Genomic DNA, 18,532 nt, shown 5'->3' with positions numbered 1-18,532 from the left:
ACAAAGGAAAATTTGAACTACAACCTTCAAAGGGCTAAAGTGGTAAAAAATGCAGGATACAATTCTTTAAATGTGCAGAAGTAGACATGTACATTCACATGACAGCTTATTTTGTAGTTTCCTGAAATGACAGATACACTTAAGGCTTCAATGAGACACAAACCATTGAAAATAATGTCTGAACACAACTTACTACTGTATGTGAACCCAATGAATGTAAAACCGTACATTAAATGGAACCATTAATTGGTGAAAATGCAAAATGACAAATAAGAACCTAAAAATGTTTCGAAAACAATAATGGTGATGGAGTGTTTTTATCTAGTAAAATATGTTACAAAGTTCAAGTTAGGCTGGGTGCCCACGTAGCGTTTTTCAAGCGTATATGCTGCGGAATTTCCGCAGCGTAAACGCTTGTAAAACGCATGTATATCCGCACCCCATGGTCCCCAATGGCATTCCGCAATGTCAATGCCCATGCTGCGGATTTTTCCGCAGCGTATATGCTGCGGTCAAAAATCCGCAGCATGTTCATTAATTTTGCGGAAGCGCTGCGGAATCAATGTGCGGGTGGTACCCAAGTCTGGATGAGAGGAGACTCTCATCCAGACCTGGGTACCAAAGAACCTGTAAAAAAAAGAAAAAATAAAGTTTATACTTATCTTCTGATGTTTTCCCGCCGTCGCACTGTTGTCTGAAGGACCTGCCACGTCATGAGTCATGTGACCCATCACATGACTCAATGACGTCACCGCAGGTCCTGCACACAACAGCGTGAGCCGCTCAAGCCTCCGGACGGGGCAGAGAATGCATCGGCAGGTGAGTATAAACTTTATTTTTTTATTTTTTACCATTCTGATTCTTTTTTTTAACTATTACTTGGTCACACTATATAAATCCATGCCGGTTGCATGGATTTATATAGTGTGAACAAGTTGTCAAGCACTTTTCCAAGTGATTATAAGCATCACTTGGAAAAGTGCTTGACAACTTGTTCACACTATATAAATCCATGCAACCGGCATGGATTTATATAGTGTGACCAAGTAATAGTTAAAAAAAAGAATCAGAATGGTAAAAAATAAAAAAATAAAGTTTATACTCACCTACCGATGCATTCTCTGCCCCGTCCGGAGGCTTGAGCGGCTCACGCTGTTGTGTGCAGGACCTGCGGTGACGTCATTGAGTCATGTGATGGGTCACATGACTCATGACGTGGCAGGTCCTTCAGACAACAGTGCGACGGCGGGAAAACATCAGAAGATAAGTATAAACTTTATTTTTTCTTTTTTTTACAGGTTCTTTGGTACCCAGGTCTGGATGAGAGTCTCCTCTCATCCAGACTTGGGTACCATCCGCACATTGATTCCGCAGCACTTCCGCAAAATTAATGAACATGCTGCGGATTTTTGACCGCAGCATATACGCTGCGGAAAAATCCGCAGCATGGGCATTGACATTGCGGAATGCCATTGGGGACCATGGGGTGCGGATATACATGCGTTTTACAAGCGTTTACGCTGCGGAAATTCCGCAGCATATACGCTTGAAAAACGCTACGTGGGCACACAGCCTTAATCACTTGGAGAAGTGCTTGATAACCCGCATGCGGAAATGCATGCAAAGACGCCTCACAAACGCTTCTACCTGGCGGGAAAACCGCATGTAATATCCGCATGCGATTTTCCCGCCAGGGAGATGCGTAAAAAATATGCTTCAGGTCCGCAACGTGGGCACATAGCCTTATTACACTTTAAATGCATTTTTATATCTTATTCTATACTATACAAGTAAGATGCAAACCATAGGAAGGGAGTGTTCAGTGTTTTCACTCATTTGGTTTCATACCAGAAATGTGTGAACTTATACACGTCTCTTTAAGGCTAACTATACACAATTTATAACAATCTTAAAGTCGCAGTCCTGGCAGTAGCTAAAAAAAATCATCTAATAAGTAGTAAAATAGCAAAAGAAGTTTTTCACTTTACTTATTTCACCATTGCTCCAGTTTCAATTATATATAGGAGGTATTGGTTCAGTCAGTACGGTGGCTCAGTGGTTAGCACTGTAGCCTTGCAGCACTGGGGTCCTAGGTTCAAATCCCACCAAGGACAACATCTGCAAGGAGTTTGCATGTTCTCCCCATGTTTGTGTGGGTTTCCCCTGGGTTCTCTGGATTCCTCCCACACTCCGAAGACATATTGATAGAGAATGTAGATTATGAGCCCCAATGGGGACAGTGATGATCATGTCTGTAAAGAGCTGTGGAATTAATGGTGCTATATAAGTGAGTAAAATAAATGCACCACATGTTTGAGTGCTTCTTAATAAGTTTTGCTCTAATTACTGTTAAAGACTGGCGTAAAGAGGAAATAGCCAGACTTTGTAAATGTGTCCCTCTGTATGTATTTTTGTAAATGTCCTCTTTAGCTACAATGTTCTACATCAGGGGTCTCAAACACGCGACCCGCCAGCTGCATGCAGCCCCATGAGGCTGCTTTATTCGGCCTGCAGGCACCATAGACCCCTTGACGATCCCGGCCCGGTTCAGGAGCCGACGACAGCTGCGCTTTCTTTCAGTTGAATGTGCGTCCTTGGAATAAAGCATGAAAGAATATTCCCCCCCCCCAAATAAAGTAAACGAAAAGTGCACCTTTGTTATTGCCAAATCCATAACGACCGAAGCTATAAAAAAATAAAATAAACACGGCAAAAATGTTCAAAAGGTGTATAGAAAAAAAAATGGTATCACTTAAAAGGTCACTTTGTTCTGCAAAGAAGGCAGCTCCTCAAATTCTAATTTTTTAATGTGCGGTCCATATACCCAGCCGAGTTTAAGACCCCTCGTTTACACTATGGGGATTATTTGTCAAATCTTTTGCATCAGCTTCTGGAATCTTAAGTTCTCACGCTGAGTTTTTGATGCTCTTTAAACACCATGTCATGTGGTTGCAGCAAATTTGATGGGTTTTATAGAAACCTCCTGCCCACTGTGCTTTTTTACACTTTATAAACTGACCTGCGGTGCGTTTTTTTAAATGTACAACATGTCAATTTCTTTTGCGGGTTGAGTTTTGTGTGCAGATTTTCCCCATAGAATTGCATTAGATGCAAAAATTTGCAGGTAAAACACGCACATTTATTTTTAGAGTGTTTACGCCTCGGAAACGCACTAAAAACACATGTAATCCGGACAAAACTGTATCAATAGACTTTTGCCAAAGCCAAATAATGCAGCGTCAAAAACGCAATAAGTACTCATGTGAGAAAATAGCCTTAAAATCACTTTTTCTGAGCCAGTGTTGTGTAAAAATGTAACTTAATTAACGCTTAAAAACTTTATGACCTTGTAATTTTCTGTTTTTGCACTTTCGTTTTATCCTCCTCTTATTCTAAGAGCCTTAACTTCTTTATTTTTCTGTCCCCTTAGCTGTATGAGAGCTCGTTTTTGCGGGACAAGTTGTACTTTTGAAAGACACCATCCATCTTATCATATGATGCACTGGAATGCGGGAAAACAAGTGCACTGCTCCACCTGTGTCTGTTAAAGGCACATGATGACTGTGGCCTCGGCATGAGCCTGATCAATGGCAGAGACACGACCTTTGACTTAAATATACGTCAAAGGTCGTGAAGGAGTTAAAGCACCACTACAGCGTTTTTATTTCACTGCTGGAGTGGTGCCACTAATCTAAGTTCCCTGCAGTTAGTCTCATACTTACCAGTTGTACCTTCATCTGTTATCGGAGCCACGCCGGTTGTCTTTTGCAGGTTGTGACCTCCTGGATATCTCCAGTCTTTGTTGGTCGATCCACTCTATGTAAGTCTATGAGAGCCAAAACAAGGTTCTCATAGACTTACATTGACAGCTTATCGGGGCCGCTGCGGCGCTGGGAACAGCTGAAGACAGCGGCTGGTAAGTATAAGACCAGGGGCAGGGAAGTTAGATTAGTAGCACCACTCCAATTCTGAAATAAAAAAAAAAGCTGGAGTGGTGTTTTAACTTTTTCAAAATGTTGTTCTTCATAAATTAGTCCAAATTCTAAGCACTTCTCTTTACAATTTTACAAACAAACGTGCATAACGCTAATGGCTCAAAATGTTAGTACAAATGATTAATACATATTTCTCCTAGTAGGTTAAACACTATTAGGGCTCGTGGAGACGATCGTATTATCGGTCCGAGTGCGATCTGACAAAACATTGGATCACACTCAGACCACTATTAGTCTATGGGGCCGTGCACAAGTCCGATCTTTTCCTCAGACAAAGCCAGCCCGAGAAAAAAATAGCAGCATGCCTAAGTGTGATCTGATATTCGGATCACACTTGATCCTGCAAGTTAATGAGTCCGTGGAAAACAATGGACTGCACTTGGATGACATCTGAGTGCAGCCCGATTTCTGCGCACTGACAGAAAAGAGAAGATGGAGAAATGTTTTTCCCCATCTTGTCATCTGAGAGAATCGGATCACACTATGATCTTAGTTTGATCAGAGTGTGATTTGCATAATTGACCCAATTCCCTCAGATGACAGCATATAAGCTTGGGAGTAAAACGAACAAAAAACATGTCTAAAAAAAACATTCATAAAAGTGGGTCAAATTGTCATAACTGAAGTCATTATTATGAAAATGTATTATGAGTGAAAATCTCACTGTTATTATACTCAGAAAGAACTTGTGAATGAAAAAAGAATGTGAATTAAAAATGCCTTAATAGGTTACCTATATTCTCTTAAATCAGTGAATTTTAATAAAGACATGTTCTATCAGCGACATTTATGTTTTTAATTTCTTTATAATCTGCAGATGATGCACTGTGTTACCTGCAGTTTTACATAGGACTGCAGGTCCATGCGCTGCATTATCTCAGCTCGGAGTTATGACAATGCACATAGGATACATTCCCGAAGAGTTCAGCTTTGTTATATCTATGGAGGACACCAGAAATGGTGACAGGTTCAATAATACTTCAGTTTAGAAATGGCAGCATAACCCAACATATATTTAGAACAACCAGCAATGACCATACAACCTCAACACCATCGGAGCTACTGCAACCCCCCCCCCCCACAACCTACTGTTCCCTTCCCCATCATCCTGTAGATTGTAAGCCAGCAAGGGCAGGGTCCTCCTTCCTCTGTACCAGTCTATCATTGTCCGTTTGTTTATTGGAATCAATGGTGCCATATAAATAAATAGTAATAATAATAATAATAATAATAATAAAGAAGCATAGGGTGTAATAACTTACCATAACCTCCTGTACATTGTGTAAGGTGAAGTGAAGCAAATGATCCCGGACCAGAATTATCGTCTCAAATCCTCCACAGGTGAAGTCCGAACAGCTTAACCAATTAACTGAAGCCCGACGGGAAGATCAGGCTCGGGGCTGATCAGTTCAGCTGCTCGCCACATGCGACTCCATACTGTAATGTCTACTTATTTTCTCCTATTTCAATTCCCTTAACAGGAATTTTACAGGTTGTCATGGGAACTAATGAAAACTGATTTACGAGGATAAAGAAGAAGGAAAAAAGTGCACTGAAGCTGAGCACCACCTGCATGACTTTATTAATAACTATATCGGTTGGTAGGAGAACAGCCCCAGTTTTCTGGCTGATGCGGAGCTTCCGACTTGTAGTGTTTCTGTCTGGCGTTAATTGAATATGAAACTTATACTGCAAGAAAATACCAAATCCGGCAGATCTGACGTGTGTCACTGAGTCCGGGGTAATGCACAGCACAACTACCCTATTATCATCACCAGGGCTGGAGCTCCACAGTCACTGCACCTGGACACCCTGGACACTATAACAGGGGGGCATTTTCAGATGGACTCCCAGTCTGAGATGCCACTGGTTATTACTACATCACAGTTGGAGCCAAAGCTTACACTTGAAGATTGGGAAGCAAAAGAAGATGAATTTACAAATATAATGGGGCAGACTAGAATGTTCCCATCATATCACGCGCGTGTTGGAAAAATGTGTAGGGTAGGGTCATACGACCATTTTCTCCAAATCCAAGAAAAGCTGCACTATTATTCTGATAAGACGTTGATCATATTTTGATCATTGTTTGATCAGAGTGACACCAGGAAGGGAAAAAAAGGTTCTCCACCTTCTCCATTCTGTTAGTGTGTGAAAATCGAAGTGCATGTCAGCCTCATAGAAAACCACAGGTAGCACTCGTCCGACAAACTCAAACCCTAAAACATATAATAAATAAGGTGAAATTCATGTTAAACAGATTTTCGGGTAAAATTAAAGTGAACCTGTCTACTGATAAATGCTGCACAATCCACGGGTAGCATGTATCAGGCACTGGCTGTATTATCTCAGCCAGATAGGTTTGACTCTAAAACACTGCGAAGTTTGACAGCCGGCTCCAATGCAGAGCGAGCGTCAGTCAGGGCCATGGTGTGGTTACAGCAGCCGCTCTCTATACTCAGAGCGGTGACAGAACCAGCTCCATTACTGAAACAGAACGCTGCTGGTGAATAAAGTTCATTTTCTCCCCGCTGCATTTGGCTGCGTGCAGGCGCCGGGTAGGTTAATAACGCTATTAACCTGCAGATTAACCCCATGTCTGCAGGTTAATAGCGTTTTTTCTGGTGACAGGTTCCCTTTAAAGCATTATCAGAGATGTTATTTTTTTTTACCAAAAATTACCATGTCATACATGATAAAATAACTATAAAATTACTCAGCATTTTACCTTTTTGCTTTTCAGATGCTGTCCCAGTGGCAGACTGCCATTGGAAAATATTGCTGCCCCGCCTCAGTACATACATGGCCCACGCTCCAATCCTCTCTATATATAGGGAAATAATCTTCCAAACTTTACAATCACCTTCACACTCGTGGGCATGGGAGGGCCACATTTTCTCTGTCACCTAATACATTTTCCTAGCGTAAAGTGTAGCTGTCATTTTAATTACATAAATCAATAACACACATGAAAATAAGAAACGTTGTAATATATTTTATCAGAGAAATCAGCTTCTTCCTCTGTCAGGACTGAGCTTTCATTCTCAAAATTCTCAATTCAAGGGTAAAATCTGTATTCAGTGAAGAAAGACCTTCCCATTACTGAGATAGGAGATGGCAGTTACTACTGATAAGACTCTTTGCAAAGGGAAGGGAGGAGCTAGAGGCAGAGCCCCTTCCATCTACATAGAATCTCATCAGCACAAACTGCCATCTCTTATCTCAGTAATGTAATAATCTGTCTTCACTGAAGACAGATTTTACCTGTGAAGTGAGAATTTTGATAATGACTTATCAGTCCTTGGGGACAAAGAAGCAGATTTCTCTGATATGATATATTACTAAGTATGTCATTTTCACATGACCTATTGATTTACTTCTACATGAAAATTAAAATGACGATTCCTCTTTAAATATATATCAGTATTACAAGACAGAATTTCCTTTCTCCTCACCTGACAAAATTAAGCATGATGTTTTGCTGCTGTCAGTGCACATTGATTCATTAAGAAGTGTTGTCAGTGTTGTGAGCCATTGCCTATGTAGTGCTGACTTTCATTCTGAAGCATCACATTGCATTCAGCATCCATAATGAAGCCGTGCAGGGAAGAGTGATGTCATCACTCTCTGTTTTGTAAACATATATTCCAAAAAATAAGACAAGACATGCCCAATGAAGCGTAGAGAGCAGGCCTCATAGACACACCAGTGAGCATATAAATATGCAGAACATATATCTATTATATCTACCATCTATAAATTAGATATACAGTATTAATATACAGTGCAGGGAAAAAGCTTTAAATGGGCGTGGAAAAACAATGCTGTAGCATAAGGGCTTATTCACAAGTTGTGTTTATGCAGCAAGTCATTTCTTTCATCATTTTTGCAGCATTTTTCACCCATTTAAATTTATTTTTGCACCTTTTTTAGACAGCATTTTTCCTGCCAACACTGTTTTTTCCTAACGTGTGTGTAGCACCCTGAGGGTTCGGCTGCTACAGGGGTATTGCACCTCAAGCCAGAGGTGTGATATTCCACTCCCGGGTAAGGATGGAGTGTGGAACTGAGCTCAGTTAGCTGCATACACTACATACATCCCATTTCCGAGGGACAGACCGATGGTACTCCCACTAGGTATATGTGCAGGTACGACAGTGTCTGTCCCTGGCTGGAGTGGGAGGGGGGTGGAACATCCCAGTAGTGTAGGGGCAGATAGGGGGAGCAGTCTGGGTAATGCTAGGAGCTCATTGGGTGATGGTCACCTGAGCTCACACATAGAGGGAGTATATAAGGTGGGAACCATCTTAGATCAGGGTCAGTCTTCTGTAGAGGGTTGGTCGGTCGGTCAGTCTTCTGTAGAGGGTTAGTCAGTCCTGAGAGAGGTCCAGGAGCGCCTGCAGAGAGAAGAGAGAGAGAGGAGAAGAGAAGGACCCAGAGGGGGAGAAGAAGGAACCCCAAGAACCCAGAATTAGAACAGAAGGGTGAAGGGTTGGCACGCAAGGGAACCGGATCCCAAATTAGTGGAGGAGAGAAACAACCCTCAGCTAAGAACCGGAGGCTGCGACAGTACATGTGGAGCAGCCCCTCACCAAGTCCACTAAGAAGGCACACCAGGTATAGGGTCAGGGAACCCCGAAGAGGTGCACCCACCAAGAGGCCCGAGGGAGCTGGATATAAGTGAACCCCTGGTGAGAAAGGCCAGTAGAGAGGACAGTCAGAAAGGGAGCTCAGGACCACGCTCCAGAATTGCTTGGGGGTTGGCCGAGTCCAGGACCTGGTGGACGCAGCACGGCTCGGGCGGTCACTTAAGGCCAGAGTGACCAACAGAACAGCAGTAAGTAAAAACCCTGAACTGCACAGCCCGACTCTGAGTCTTCTTACCATCCACACTGCACCACCACTACCACCATCCTCTACACCTGACCCCCTGAGGCTATACCCCTCCCGTTGGGGGTTATACTACCCGAAGCTGCACACATACCACCAGCCTCAGCGGACCCTGCTGCAGCGGCGGCCGTATTGACCGCAAATCAACGGGTGGCGTAGTCGACACTAAGAACTAATAACATCTGTAAAGACTGCCACACACTGAGCTTGACACCCTGGGCACGGACCGGGTCGCAGCCACTCGGAGACTACAACCCCCATCTGATCCGGCTCCGGGTATCCCTAACAACATGGCCCAGGGGGCGCGTCATGTGCACATGCCTTAAAGGCAAGTATGCAATATGCTTACTCCCAGCCACATTCCTACTAGACGTACAATTCTCTTGTATTCAGCTAGGCTGTGAATGTCTAGTCGTAATGTGGCAAGGAGTATGCATATTGCATACTTGCTGCTGGCACAGGAGAATCCTCACAGCGCACACTGTGTGGACTTTCATGGAAAACTTGAACAACCTCTTTGAGAATGCTTTCAAAAATAGAAGTTTATTTTTAAGAATTAACAAAATGCAAAGTGATTGAACAAAAGAAAAGTCAAATCAATATTTGGTGTGATCACCATTTGCCTTCAAAACAGTATCAATTGTTCTAGGAACACACGCACAAAAGTCAGAATTTTTTTAGAATTATTTTCAGGTGTATGAGTAACCAGTTATTCCAAACAGGTGATAATGATCATCAGCTGTTAACTGAAACAAAAACAACTGTGAAGGAGGCTTAAAACTGGATGAGGAACTCCCAAACTCTGCTACTATGGTGAGGTTCTCGAAGACAGTTTCATGTCACACTGAGCAAAGCAACAACATTCAAGCCAGTTATTCTACATCAACAAGGTGTCTCCCAGGCAAAGATTTCAATGCAGATTTGGCTTTCGAGATGTGCCGGCCGTTCAAGCTCAATTGAAGAAGAACCAAGAAATGGGCAACGTTAAGGACTTTAGATACAGTGGTCATTAAAGAAAACTTAGTGCAGCAGATGAGAGACACATCTTCTGATTTCCCTGGAAATCAGAAGATGTCCATCAGCTCAATACTGGAAACAACCAACAGGATCCAGCTACAACAGTCTACTATTCAGAGAAGTCTGGCCAGAAGTGGTCTTTGTTGATGAATTGCAGGTAAAAAGCCATACCTTCGACGTGCAAACAAGGCCATGTGACTCAGCTATGCACGAAAATATATAGTAAAAATTAAGGTGCAGAAAAATGGCAGCAGGTGCTCTGGAGTGAGGAGTCAAAATTTGAAATATTTGGCTGCAACAGAAGAATTGGACAACAGTACAACAATAATTGTCTGCATGCAACAGTGAAGCATGGTGGAGGGTCCATCAAAGTTTGGGCTGCATTTTAACAAATGTAATTCAGGATTTGGTCAGGATTAATGGTGTCCTCAATGCTGTGAAATTCAGGCAGACACTTATCCATCGTACAATACCATCATGGAGGCGTCTTGTTAGCTCTAATTTATTCTGCAGCAGGACAAGTACCCCAAACATACAGCCAATGTCATTAAGAACTATCTTCAGTGTAAAGAAGAACAAAGAGTCCTGGAAGTGATGATATGACCCTACAGAGCCCTGAACTTACCAAGTTTTTGTGGGATTACATGGAGACAGAAGGCTTTACGCAAGCCTACATCCTCAGAAGATTTGTGGTTAGTTCTCCAAGATGTTTGGAACAACCTCAAAGGTGAGCTCAGCTCCTTCAAAAACTATGTGCAAGAGTACTTAGAAGAACTGATGATGTTTTTAAATTCAAATGTGGTCACATCAAATATTGATTTGATTTAGATTTTTCTTTTATTCATTAATTTTGTATTTTGTTAATTGATAAAATATAAATGATTAACTTCTATTTCTATTTTAGAATTCTTACTAGAGATGAGCATATCAATCTGTGGAGGATTAAGTTCAAGTCGAATATTTGATTCATGGTTCGCAAAAGAAAGGAAAAACTTGTCCGGCACCATTTCCCATACTGCTGAAGCACCAGAGAGTGGGCTATGGTCTTTTTGCGTGGTTGCGTAAGCTTCCCAGAAATGCCCTGCAACTATGACATCTAGCTGATTATCATAGCTTCCCAGTGGAGCACAGCTTATATGGCAGAGTCGTTTTCCATCTCCACAGCCATTTTATATGTCTCTCTTTTCCTGTAGAGTGTAAACTCTTATGATCAGCAGGATCCTCTCTCTCTTTTCAGCAGAGTGCAGAGTGCAAGCTCTTATGATCAGCAAGGTTCTCCCTTTCTCTCTCTCTACTGTAGAGTGTAAGCTCATATGGTCAGCAGGTTCCTCTTTCATTATATAGTTTAAATGGGTACTCCGGAGAGATGAAAAAATTATCCTAATGCTTATACCTTCATAAACTATTGGGATAACATGAATAGTGCTGATTTCCATCCTCATAGGCTGTAATTCTGTGATGCATGAGCTGCTCCTTGATGCTCCCCCTCACTTCTGGGACGTTACGTCAGATAGCAGGGTGCGTGGCATGCTCCCCGTTGCTAGCAGTAGCCAGCCCCCAGATATGGTCTGCTAATATTCAGTCCGATATCCGGTGGCAATGCGAGGGCATGTCCTGCTCCTTGACCTGCCAGTTCCCTAATAATATCAGCTTGTATTCAGTTCTAGATCAGGAGGTGTGGCCCCCTCCATGATCTAGGGCTGCAGGGAAGGAGATATTATCAGGGGGCTAGCTGCTGCTAGCAGTGGGAAGCAGGCCATGCCCCCTGATGTGTGACCTAACGTCCCAGAAGAGAGGAGGAGCACCAAGGAGCAGCTCCTGCATCACAGAATTACTACTACTGTGAAAATGGAAAGCAGCACTATTAATGTTATATGTCCCCGGAGTACCCCTTTAAGGTATTATGGTCAGCAGGTTTCTTTCTATCTCTCCTACCACCCTCATGTATTTCAGAGATTTTACAAGCTTTCCAGCGTTGAGAGTCATGCAAATTTATTTGCCTCAAATTTTATTTTTGGGGAAAATTCAATGAAGTCAGCGAATTGGAATTTCAAAATATCCTCTCATCTCTAATTCTGTAGGTAGTGAACTCCATCCGCCCCGTACAAAATATAATTATCAACTTGTTTTTTATGTCTATAAACCACGTATTTACTTATAACATAAGATTATATAGTACGTTGTAGATGATATAGTCATCCATTTGAACTGCATGTCAGGAGTTACTTTCCTTGTGATTAATAAATCTGATTCCCAAGAGGTAGATCATTATAAGAAAGGAAAGGGAGGGTGGCCCTTCGTTACACATTTATGTCGCCTGTCAATCGTCAAAAAGAATACATATTGCATGTATTGAAGGATATTTTTGTCTCTTCCTTTTCATAATTTAGTTGTACATTGTAGCGATTACAACAGAGAACATTGATGCTACTACAGTATATCTCTTGTATATAAATATATATGACAATAGAGACAGATGTCGCAGAAACAGGATTAGGTAAGTAACACATGCTTTTCCATGGTGACGATGAAACATATCCATAGGGATTTTTGTGCATTGTTTGTACGAGGGCCATATAAATGTATTTAAAGGGAACTTGTCAACTGAAAAATTGCTATTAACCTGCAGATATTGGGTTAATCTACAGGTTAATAGTGTTCTAAACCTACCCGGCGCCTGCACTTAGTCCCATGCTGCTGGGAGGAATTGAACTTTATTCTTCCTGGCAGCATTCCAGTTTCAGTCACGTAGGGCGGCGCCGGCGCAGGTCCAGTCACCGCTCTCTGTAAAATGAGTGACGGCTGTAACCGCACCCTCCACACTGACTGACAGAAACTCAGCATTAGGGCTGGCTGTCAGTCAGTGATGGGGCGCGGTTACAGCTACTACTCTCTATACACAGAGCAGTAACTGAACCCACTCCAGTGCTGCCCCCCTGACTGAAACCGTAATGCTACCGGAAGGAATAAAATTAATTTCCTCCTGGCAGCATGGGTCAAAGTGCCGGCGCCGGGCAGGTTCACAACACTATTAACCTGCAGATTAACCCCATATCTGCAGGTTAATAGCGTTTTTTCAGGAGACAGGTTACCTTTAAAATCACTGTCAATTTATAACATATATCGGATGATGTCCACAGCAGGTGTCATGGAAACATTACCCTTTAAAGTCCAAATTCCCAAGACATGGAGAATCAGTCATGTCTCACGTCCAGTGAGGTCTGACATATTTTCTTCACCTAGAAGTTCCATAAGATCTGTCAATTGTGCTGACTCTTATCGACAGAATGGAGCTCGATCACGCAAGTTGCAGTATGTGTGGAAAATCATTCATATGCATTGGGCCATTTTCTACTGCATGCCCATGTACTGTTGACAAATTCATCCCTGTGGATGTTATATATTGAATACTTCTGAATTGCAAAGTTTTATGTCTGTCAGCAAAACGCACACACCCAGATGGCAGCTATAGGAATTGCCAAAACAACTCATTGGTATGCTGCAATTGTATCACCACACCAACCAATAGTTAAGTGCAAAGGTCAGATGCATGTTTGGTCAGGGATCGATAACATGAGTATGGTTCCTTTTATTATTTTATTGGAAGCTAGATGGTTTTTGACAAACACATTTAAGGAAGGACTACCCCTTTAAATATTGCTTCCCTATGTTGTTATTACATTTTTCATACACTAGCACAACATATTTAATTAAGCTAATTAAGAAGCCAGATAATGAGAGTTCCTGCTGGCATTACTTATTCCCTTTCGGAAATCTAAGGATTTCATAAAAAAACATTAATGATATTATACATGGCATGCAAATTGAAAACAGATTTATTTCAGCCCAATACTATCAGGAATTAATAACTACATTTCATAAGCTGATAGATGCTGCTCTTAATTACTGTTACATTTCTACCTAAAATATAAAATGGTTCATAGATAATTAAAGCAGAAGCTTGTTTTAGTAAGAGACACGGGGATAACAAGTAACCAGTGCTGGAGTACAGCTCGAGAAGTGGGGGTGATCAGAGTCCTGGGTGCTGACTGACATAGGGGATGCAAGGAATGGGGGCACTACAAGCCAATTTGCCTTATCCAGAAAATTTATATAAAGAAGTAGGGCTGAAAACTGAACATGACATTTTAAAGGAAGCCTAGCTAACTGTTAAATGTTGTCTTTTTTTACTACTACCATTGTTTCTCTTCACTGTCTTCTTTCACCATCCAGTCATCTAACTACAACTCTTGTAAGAAAACATTCTGAAGTCTCCTAGGAATGTATCTAACCCTTTTCAGCCTCTTTAATGTCAATACCGCCTTAGTAATGTCAAAGTGACCTCACGATTGAAACGGATGCTAGCAACAGTAACCAACAGACCATTTAACAACACAATGCAAAACTTTTTCAAGTTATTTAAACTTAAAGAAAAGGTCCAAAAATTATCCCTTTTAGTCATTTCTAATAATGCACATCGTTCTGTGCAGAACACTGACTCAAACTGACAATGTCGCTATCAGAGGTTACATCATCCTGCTGTGACTAAGTCAAGTTATGTGCCATATATTTTATAACTTTCTATGCTTCCTTCCCACTATAATTCTTGCCGGAGGTAATCAAGGCAAAACAGAAAACAATGAAGCTACACAGGAGCCAAAAAGTCAGGACTAAGTCAGAGGAGCACAATGTCTATACCTGACAGCTTCCAGCAATTGGTGCTCTACAGTTGTCTGGAGCAGGAGCTGAGAACTCCAACTTGACAGCACACGCACCCATACTGTCAGACTGGACAGCACTGCAGGTTCCAGCCACTCTAATTTTAGCAACTGGACAGAGCCCGCGCCGTCAAGAGCTTCTGGCTCCAATGTATCTTAAATCACCAGCGCTGCCCGCAGAATGGATATGGTGGTGCCTGGCGACAAAAGTAGATGTCACAATAACAAGTCCTGGTGGGCATGTGACAATAACATCTGCTAAACTCAGAAGTTTTGGAGTTGTCAGACAAGAGAAGATAAATCATGTCTACTATTAAATTAGTTATAGGTCTTCTTTTCTATCATAAATAAAAAAATTCACATATAAGAATATGATAGTAAAACATAATGCTAATATCGTATAAAGCAATAAGATATAGATGCAAGTGCTAGCGTAAGGTATGGGTTTTAGAAAAACAAAGTTTTCCTCAAAAATACATTGATTGTCAATCCTTAAAGGGAGACTGTCAGCACAAAATGACTTTTCCAGCCAAGCACAGGGACTCGCTTCATCCTTGGCGTGGACAAACAGTTTAAAGTATCTTGCCACCTTCTTGTTAGGCATGAATTTCTCGCCCTTCCTTCAGCTTCTGTAAAGCCTGAGCTGTCAATAGATGAAAAACAAGTAGGTTGGAAGGTAGGTGCACTGAACTACTGGGCCATAGCAAAGGTGCACTGAGCCCCTGTGCTTGGTTTGAACAGTCGTTTTATGCTTGCTTACAGATTCCCTTTAACATAGGATAAAAATATGTGGTTGGTGGGTGGATAATCTCTGAGGGCCCTACTGAATAACAGAATGAAGGGGCTGTGGAATTGGGCTGCGCACCGAAACATGAATGGATGTGTCACTATCCCTAGAAAAATAGTAAAGGGTCCATGATGCTCCAAAAAACCCTTCAGGTGCCCTGTCAGGAGTAGCAGTATAGGACAAGAGGGTGATCAAAATACCTTAGACTGATCTTCAAATAGTGTACATAAAGTTTTCATTTTATCACCACTTATTTCCTATATTAAAAAGCGATAAATGTACATAAATGCTCTCATCATACAAGACACAATGGAGATTTATAGCAATATGAAGAAGGTTTTGCAAGTTAAAATAACATTAAACATGACATAGCTGGCAACATTTCTATCCACCTGTTCCCTCTCTTCGCAGAAACTGTTTTCTACCTCCGCCTATCCTTGGCCGTTCCTTTCAGAGGTAAGAGCTCTCTACAAGTCAACCAGTGGATTCATTACAATCAGCAGCTGGATGCCACACAATTTCCAATTTATAAAAGTAATGGATGAGCCTTCCTTATTAAGGACATAGCTTTTATTTCCCACGTATCATAAATCAGATGTACATTATATGACATTGTGCTTCATATTTCAAGTATGAATAGTAATTACTGAAGGCTGCTAGGGCTCCTTGTAAACCATATGTAGAGCTGATTGCATGTTGGAACACACCTTCGGGGGTGGAAGGAGGAAGCTATTCAAAATCAGAGATATAATATACACTCACGAGACACTCTTCAGGAATAAAGAGATGACAGGTTCTGTGATGAGAAAGGCAGCTTTCAGGTGAGCTCTACCTATCAAGCTGCCTTGTATTTGCTTGGTGCTAATGACTACATTATATTGTTCTACTGATATGATAAATATGGCTTTTTTCTTGCCATAATACAAATTCTAACAGTTTATTCAGTAGGACTATCAGCTGTGTATCCACCAGACTTCTGCACAACACAACTGATGGTCCCAACCCCATTTATAAGGCAAGAAATCCCACTTATTAAACCTGACAGGGCACACCTGTGAAGTGAAAACCATTTCCGGTGACTACCTCTTGACGCTCATAAAGAGAATGCCAAGAGTGCGCAAAGCAGTCATCAAAGCAAAAGGTGGCTACTTTGAAGAACCTAGAATATAAGACATATTTTCAGGTGTTTCACACTTTTTTGTTAAGTATATAATTCCACATGTGTTAATTCATAGTTTTGATGCCTTCAGTGTGAATGTACAATTTTCATAGTCATGAAAATACAGAAAAATCTTTAAATGAGAAGGTGTGTCCAAACTTTTGGTCTGTACTGTATATTAATACGTTACGATGATGGTATGTTATTGGGGATTGTGATCGCTTGTCAGATTGATTTCTAATATACTTACTGATGTACCTTCAATCTGATTTTTTTCTTTTCTGCTGACATCCCATACATTCTTCTTGGCCTTATTTTCCGGCCATGGCGATGTACAGAATGTCATACGTTTCATCAAGTACTTTGAGAGGTGGATAGGGTTGAGGAGAAGCTCAGCTTTTTCCGCTCAACTAATGAGATTCTCTCTGCGTATTTGCTAGGCATGCTGGCAATTTTGGTTGCAGCTTTCTTGACATGTCTGTTTTAAAGGGTTATATCCATCTTTAGAAGTTTTTACCTATCCATAGGTAGGTTATGCCTTACTGATTGGTGGCAGCCCATCCCCTAATACCTCACTGATAGTGAGAACAGGGCTTTGCAAAGCCTTATCTGAATAAAACAGTAGTTGGGCATGTGCACCAACGCTCCTTTCATTCTCTATGGGACTGCCAATAAAAGATGAGCTTTGTACATGGAAATCTCCAGAAAACCCACATGGGATGAATGTAGTGGTGTTGCTCATGTTCCTCCACCACTACATTCAGACTTGGCATTTTTGAGCCCCATTCTTGGGATTGGGGGAGGGGTACCAGTGGTTAGACTTGCATCCTAGCTTATGGACAGAGGGGAGCGGTAATGACTTGTTGGGAAATGTAGCATGCATTTAAGAAGAGGAACAAAAGTGAAATGCAGTTTTGAAATATGGTGCTAAAGGTCGGTTCTTTCTGCTCTAATAAAAATTCAGACATTTCCAGAAAGCTAACAGGTTCCATTTAAAAAGGACCGGTCACTTGCCATGAATGTATGATCTTTTTACCTGGTGGCCCATTTGACTAACAAAACTAGATTTACATACAAGGAAGCGGGGTCATCTCTTAGGAACGGAGAGGCTCAGGAACAAAAGAAAAACAGTGTCAGATTAAGGAGAACGGTGGCATTTACACTTGGAGAAAAAGTACACATCTATGGCAAGTGACAGGTCCATTTTAAAGGGGGTATTCAGGATATAACATTAATGGCATATTCATTCTCATAGAGCAGAAGTAGTCTTTTCATAGTGGTACACAATAAAGCGCCACTCTCACTCTAGGGCGCAAGCTGGATCACCTACATGCACTTGAGAGGATATATGCTGCAGTACCAGATACAGTAGCATAGCACTGCCCAAAAAATCATTATGCCTCTAAGGGCTGCATTTCACAATGAATTACAACATCATGATCTGGGAACAAGAGGATAAGTGGATGCCAGGACAAAGAAGTTAACAAAATAAAGGTTTAATAAAATATAAATCTTTATTAATTAATTACCATAATACAAAATTTAAAATAGGATAAGGTGCCTCATGTTAACAGAGACACAGTAACCAATGAAAAGGTATATACAGTATAGTCTAAATCAAACAAAGCTCCCTGACTCCATTAATAGCCTTATTGTAGTCATTAGCCATTTGTATATAATGTGGGTAGCAGTGATACCAATTTATAGATATGATCTCATAGAATGGATCCACTGCTGGGTAAAAAATGTTTTTACCTAAGATAAAGGTAATGGTGGTGTCACGGTAGGTCAGGTACTGCATCCCTCCACCCTGACGCACGTTTCACTGCACTTCTTCCAGGGGGTGCCCCCTGGAAGAAGCAAGGTGAAACACATGTCGGGGTGGAGGGATGCGTATGGGTGGAGTGCGTAGAGGTGGAGGGACGCAGGATCTATTCTATGAGATCATATCTATAACTTGGTAACA

The 18,532-nt window shown here is 41.5% G+C and overlaps 1 protein-coding gene across 6 annotated transcripts in view; it reads right to left on the bottom strand.

The window, feature by feature from the left end:
- Positions 1–18,532, bottom strand: part of RAP1GAP2 (RAP1 GTPase activating protein 2) — a 1,112,678-nt gene that overhangs the window by 785,597 nt on the left and 308,549 nt on the right. The window contains exon 1 of one of the 6 annotated variants that reach the window (XM_073667808.1): positions 5,258–5,446. The exons of the other annotated variants lie outside the window; for them this stretch is intronic. Within the exon in view, the coding sequence (XP_073523909.1) occupies positions 5,258–5,274 (17 nt within the window). The 5' untranslated portion in view covers positions 5,275–5,446. Of the gene's footprint in view, positions 1–5,257; positions 5,447–18,532 lie in introns of those variants that run through there. 6 annotated transcript variants of the gene reach the window in all.

The sequence above is a fragment of the Phyllobates terribilis genome, unplaced genomic scaffold (genome assembly GCF_046119375.1).
Source record: "Phyllobates terribilis strain yellow unplaced genomic scaffold, ASM4611937v1 Scaffold_2__4_contigs__length_985480577, whole genome shotgun sequence".
Taxonomy (NCBI): Eukaryota; Metazoa; Chordata; class Amphibia; order Anura; family Dendrobatidae; genus Phyllobates; species Phyllobates terribilis.
This window is presented reverse-complemented; position numbering and strand designations above follow the sequence as displayed.